Source organism: Charadrius vociferus, unplaced genomic scaffold, assembly GCF_000708025.1.
Source record: "Charadrius vociferus isolate BGI_N301 unplaced genomic scaffold, ASM70802v2 scaffold423, whole genome shotgun sequence".
In the NCBI taxonomy this organism is placed as follows: Eukaryota; Metazoa; Chordata; class Aves; order Charadriiformes; family Charadriidae; genus Charadrius; species Charadrius vociferus.
In genome coordinates this window covers 57,786-63,671 of record NW_009648149.1, presented here as the reverse complement: position 1 = coordinate 63,671, position 5,886 = coordinate 57,786, and the positions used below count along the sequence as shown (strand labels likewise).

The 5,886-nt window shown below is 40.8% G+C and overlaps 1 protein-coding gene across 1 annotated transcript in view; it reads left to right on the top strand.

Moving 5' to 3' along the window:
* Window positions 1–2,734: 2,734 nt before the first annotated feature.
* ACADM (acyl-CoA dehydrogenase, C-4 to C-12 straight chain) overlaps window positions 2,735–5,886 on the top strand; it is a 12,557-nt gene continuing 9,405 nt past the window's right edge. The window contains 3 exon segments of the mRNA XM_009883952.1: window positions 2,735–2,856; window positions 3,613–3,710; window positions 3,822–3,891. Coding sequence (XP_009882254.1) covers window positions 2,760–2,856; window positions 3,613–3,710; window positions 3,822–3,891 — 265 coding nt within the window. The 5' untranslated portion in view covers window positions 2,735–2,759.

The following is a 5,886-nucleotide window of genomic DNA, read 5'->3' as shown; positions in this document are numbered from 1 at the left end:
CCACCTGCGGGGAGGAGCGGACGGGACGGGACACCCAAAACTCCGGTGCCAGTTGAAACATGTCTGCTTTTTTTTTTCATAGGAGAAAAAGGGTGGTAATATCCTAGTGAAAAAGCTATATATGCATTTTGAACTTGGAGAATGAGGGGAATGTGAGCAATTACGTAGCACTGATGAATAAAGATCATAATTAACAGGGAGAGAAACACTATTTTCCACAGAATAGGGTCTCTGCCGGTTGCGGTTGGGTGAAGGGCCCTTCCTCAGAGCCTCCCAGCAGCGATGGACAGTACTTTGCCCCAAAGCGATGCAGCCAGACTGCGTGTGCAGAGCGCAGCTGTGACAGCGGTGGTGAGGGAGGAACTCTCCATCTGCAGCCAGTTGGTGGTTTGTAGCTCAGCAGTAATGCTTTCGGCCAGGGAAGCCGACAGTGAGTTAGTGCCCACCGTGGGGCATTGGCATTTCAGGTTCGGCCTCCTGACACCTTATGCCAGCAGCAGACTGCTCTGCACGGCCCTTTTCGGTGTTGTCCTGAGTTATGTGAGGGAGAACCAGGGTTAGTGAGCTGGACTTAATGTTGACCTGTCATCTTCTGTGATGGACGGCTTCTTGAACAAGTTCTGCAGTTGTTTTGGGAATAAAGCAATAAAGATCGCATCGCTCCCATGCGTGCCCTTGTCATACCCGTTTCCTGGCAGCAGATTATCCCCCTGTTAGTCTTGCCGCTTTAGCGATCGTATTTCTGATTGTGACAGAGCTTGTGCAATAGCGTGAGGAAGTGCAGCAGGAGTTACATCCGAGCATTGCTAGCTGTAGCTTGTCCCTGAGTTCTGATCTGTTCCCCTGTTCCTCTGACTCAAAAAATAAGGAAGTTGGCAGATGGTCATCCAAATTCTTGCGTGTCACTTGATCACTCGTGCAACTTCCAGGTATGAGTCCCACCTGTCCAGTTCATATTTCTGTTTGTGGGGGGAGTGTTGAGGTTTTCCAGAGTAACCTCCAGTGTTTACCTTGCATACTACTCTGGTACAAAAAACACAATAGACATAAGTTCTCTCGTGTAAATTTCACAGCTTCTTTCATATAGGGTATCGCTTTTATTATTAGTTTGAATTCAGTACTTTTTCTAGTGTAGGCAAAACTTTTGGGGAGCAAAGGTGTGTATGACTGTCAAGGGCTGCTCCTTAAAAAAAAAAAAAAAGAAAAAAGAAAAAAAAGTTGCTACAATGATCTGGCTTTTTTTAACCTCATCTTGTCTTTTTCCAGATAAAGGTATAAAAACATTCTGAAGGACCAAAGTCTTTCTACATGTTTGTTGGTACTTTTTTGTTTGGTTTGGTTTTCCATATGAGAGTGGTAGCAGTAACACAAAATTTAGTGAGATGCCATTTTGCCATGTTCGTGGTTTGTGAAAACTTAAATAATACATTTCCTACTGGACAATGCAAGCCTGAACTATGAATAAACTGACTTAACAGTTAAGTAGTCAGCTATGTTGTAGCCTCCCCCTCTTCTGTGCCTCGCGGTGGTCTTTCCTCATTTTGACTTTATAGAGGTTTTCAGTATCCTCTGGACGTACTTCTTCATGCATCTTGGGGTCTGACTTTGTAACCATCTCTGCATAGCATCCTTATTTTTAAGAGCAGTTATCTACCACTGCTTTATTTTGAAGCCACTTGTTGCCTCCCCAGCCGTGTAACTTAATCTTTAATGTCCTTGTCTTCTAGAGTTTCTGGTAAAATCTCTGTGAGATTTTTGCACTATTATGATTCATTCAATTTTTTAAATGTTATGAAATGTGACTGGTCTGATCAGGCTTTTTTTTTTCCCCACATAGGCAAATCAAGAATAAGCCTTTTCTTAATGTTTAGACTAACTTGTTTTCACATGGCATTGATTTGGGCCTTTCTAGAAATTTATGCAATTAAATAGTTTTCACTTTTTTTCCAAACATTTCAGAGATTCATAACTGTTGAAGGATGAAAGAGAATAAAACAGCCTTTTAAAATTAAATTCAGACGTGGTTTTGCACAGTATTAAGGCATTCTGAAAATAGCTGTAACTAATATTTGTGGGCACTAAACTTAAAAAAGCAAAGAAAGCACTTACAATAAAAAAAATAAATTTGTGGTTAAGTATTAGGAAGAAAAATAAATTCAGACAGTCTGCTGAGTCCTGTCCCATTTGCAGTATAGTAACAATAATCACTAAGTGTCTGTGACAGCAGCTTGTTAAAAGAAAGCAGACATGAGTCTGGGACGTTATCAAAATACTGTGATAGGTATGGCTTAATAGGTAGGTTGTTCTTAAAGTCTTGCTAAATCTGCATGTAGGCATACATTGGATCGACAGAGTATTTACTAGTGGGCAAGAGAATCAGGTTTGATGAGCGTGTGTATAAATGAAAAATATATGTTGCTAAGTCTCTGTGAACATAAATTTTAATTATGCCTAATTATTTTTTAAATAATCAGTTGCGCAATACTTAAAAGTGGGTGCGGCAGTTCACCCGCGCACAGTGCTGTTGAAGCCTGGGATTCCTGGTGTAGCTGTCAGTTCATGCGAGCGCTGCTTATCATGGGAACAAAACTTAAGGCAGCCAAGGATGGTTTTATCACTGTGCTTGTATTACAAGTGATTAATGTGATAGTGTGTCTAAAGAGGGGTTCTACATTTAAAGCCGTGCTGCAGTCAGACTAGTAGCTTTAGGAGACTTGATCTGTAAAGATCTTACATCTCGTGTTCTTTTTCTTTAGCAAATGCTTCGAACCATTGCAGGGCACGGATGGAGGTCGCGTTCTACTAAACCTGCTCAAAACTTACACATAGGCAAACCTGGCGCTGGCTTTAGCTTTGGTAAGTATTACTGGTTTTGAAAGAAATATAGCAATTAAGGGCAAATTGCAGAGTTAAAAAAAAAAAGAAGTCCCATATTGCAGTTCACCATGAATTTGAAATGAAGGTGCTTATTCGAAATAGTTTTCTATTCTTTAAAAAAAAAATCTTTTTTAAACAAAAAAAGATTTTCTTCTTTTTTTAGCTCATCTGTCTGAAGCTTTTTTTGTTGCCAAAGCATCTTAGCTTTGAATAACTACCTCACAATGCAGTTTACAACATTAAAGTACCTAAATGTAGTCATAGTTGAACTTGGTTATGAAGAAATGTTATAAAGAAATTCATCCCCATCTTGGCACATTATATACGTAAAGCAAGTTTAAGGGGTCAGCAGCTAGATGTTGAAACTGAATAGCCAAGATCTTCGGGCGACTTCTGCCTCGTTCTCCTCTTCCATTTAATTAGCACAGCATTCTCCTTGTTTCTTCTCGTAATACATTTTATGTTACACGGTCCTCTCTACTCCGTTTTCAGTATTTTTAGATAATTTTGTAAGAAGTAAGAAAGAGCATTGTAGGTGTTGATGAAGGAACAGTGGAGCATTTTCCCAGGAGCAAGAGGAAGCTGAGCTTTTTGGTTTTTTTCTTCCTGGGGAGGCCCAAGAAGTGGTGGTTTGGGTTGTGCTGGAAGGACACTCTTGTTTTCTCATAGTCTGACAACTGGCAAAATTAAAGATAGAGAATTTGTGACCTGTTTTTGTTTGTTTGTTTTAAATAGAACTTACTGATGAACAGAAAGAGTTTCAAGCTACTGCTTGTAAATTTGCTGTGGAGGAAATTATTCCCGTTGCTGCACAATACGACAAAACTGGAGAGGTAGATCTACCATAGTGTAAGGGAAAAAAATAGAGTTTTATCTTAACCTGCATACAATTTAAAATGTTGATTGTTATGAATTGGAAAGTGATTTTTCCCTGTCTATTTCAGTATCCTCTCCCACTTACAAAGCGGGCTTGGGAACTTGGTCTTATGAATTCACACATACCAGAAAGCTGTGGTAAGTAAACATTCTTTTTAATCTGTAAAATGAAACAAAGAAAAGGCATTAGATGAGATTTATATGTGTAATTATGGATTCTGTATAAAATAAACAGTTGCATACTTGAATACATTTAATCAGTAGGCAGGTTGACACATACAAGTGTTACTAGGTGTGGATGTAATCAGGAGACAAATTAGACAGGTTATGATTTAGTAATTTATTACCAGATTTTCCTACCGTGATTACAAGTGCTTGATGTTTCCCTGGTGCACTGTGTCAGCTGATTAAGCAGAGAAATTAGAAGGTCATATTTTGTTCTAGTCTCTGACACAGGCTGGAGCAATTTAAGAGCTTATTCCGGAAGGACAGTTTTTCCGTTTAGATTAGGTGCAGTACAGCAGTGCTTTGGCAGTGTTTAGGTATATGAATAACCATGGGAAACACGTTAAATTATTTTCTTTTTTGCATTTATATTACCTGAAAAAGAAGTTAGGGACATGTCCATAGCAGACCCTTTTTTTTGGAAGATTAATCAGAGGGTTTATCTTGTATCAAAATTTTAACAAATGAGGTTAAGAAACAAAGAGGCAAAAGGAGCAATTGTGAGGACTAGATTTATTCAGCCACAAATTCTAGAGAAATTAAAGCCTGAAATAGCTGGACTACTGCAGTGTACAATCACTTGGTTATTAAATGAAAAATTGCAAGTGGCAAATTGGACACCATTGCTTTAAAAGACTTCCAAGGGAGAGCTGGGAAAATACATACCGGTAAGCCTGATATACCATGTGAATTAAGAGGAAGTAAGATAAAGTGCAGAAATAGTGGACAGGTAAACCTGATACGCTAGAAAAGGGATTTTGCCTCATTAAATCACTGGAGTTCTCTGAAGTAGCTAGTCAGTGTGTGACCAAAGGATGCCTGGCTGCTAGAGAATGCTTGAACTTCCAAAATGAGTTTTAACAATCATCAGTTTTCACAGTGGAAGAATTAGCAGCACAGCCTTGCTGAGTCTTGTGCTGTTTGGAATATCTATAAATAAACTGGAAAACGGGGTCAATACTGAGGTGATAGGGTTTACTGACAACACTAAGTCGCTCAGTGTAGAAAAGATGAGTCTGGCGCACAGAGCTGCCGGAGAAGGTCGTGGGACTGAGTGACTGTTAAAATGGCAAATGCAATTCCAAAAAGGAAAAGTGGTGCACATGTGAAGGGAAAGAAGGAATCCGAACTTCACAGAGAAATGGTATCTTCTGAACTAGTTACTGCCTCTCAAAAAAGAGATTTTTGGGTTTATAATATATAGTTCTGCAAACGTCAGCATAATGCTCAGAAGTGGTCATACCCATGAAATTTAAGGTCAGAAGGGACCTTTAAGGGAATGAAGTAAAAAGCAGAAGGCATAATTATGCTGCTGCCTGAATGCGAATTGCACTTGCCTCTTTAATACATGATGTAGTCAGATCCTTATATCTCAAAAGAGTAGCGTGGAAAAGGGGAACGTTCCTAAAAGGATGACAAAGATTACAAAAGATATATCTTCTGTGCGAGATGTAGCATCTATATGAGAACTGACAGAAATATCATTTTTATGATATCATTGGGCCAAGGCCAATGGTGTGAGGTTCAACAAGGCCAAGAGCCGGGTCCTGCCCTTGGGTCCCACCAACCCCATGGGCGCTACAGGATGGGGCAGAGTGGCTGGAGAGCTGCCCGGCGGAGAAGGCCCTGGGGGAGTTGGTCAGCAGCAGCTGAACAGGAGCCAGCAGTGTGCCCAGGTGGCCAAGAAGGCCACCAGCATCCTGGCCTGTGTCAGGAAAAGTGTGGCCAGCAGGACTGGGGCAGCGACCATCCCCCTGTCCTCGGCACTGGTGGGGCCCCACCTCGAGTGCTGTGTTCAGTTTTGGGTCCCTCACGACAAGACAGACATTGAGGGGCCGGAGTGTGTCCAGAGAAGGGCAACGGAGCTGTGAGGGGTCTGGAGCACACGTCTGGTGAGGAGCGGCTGAG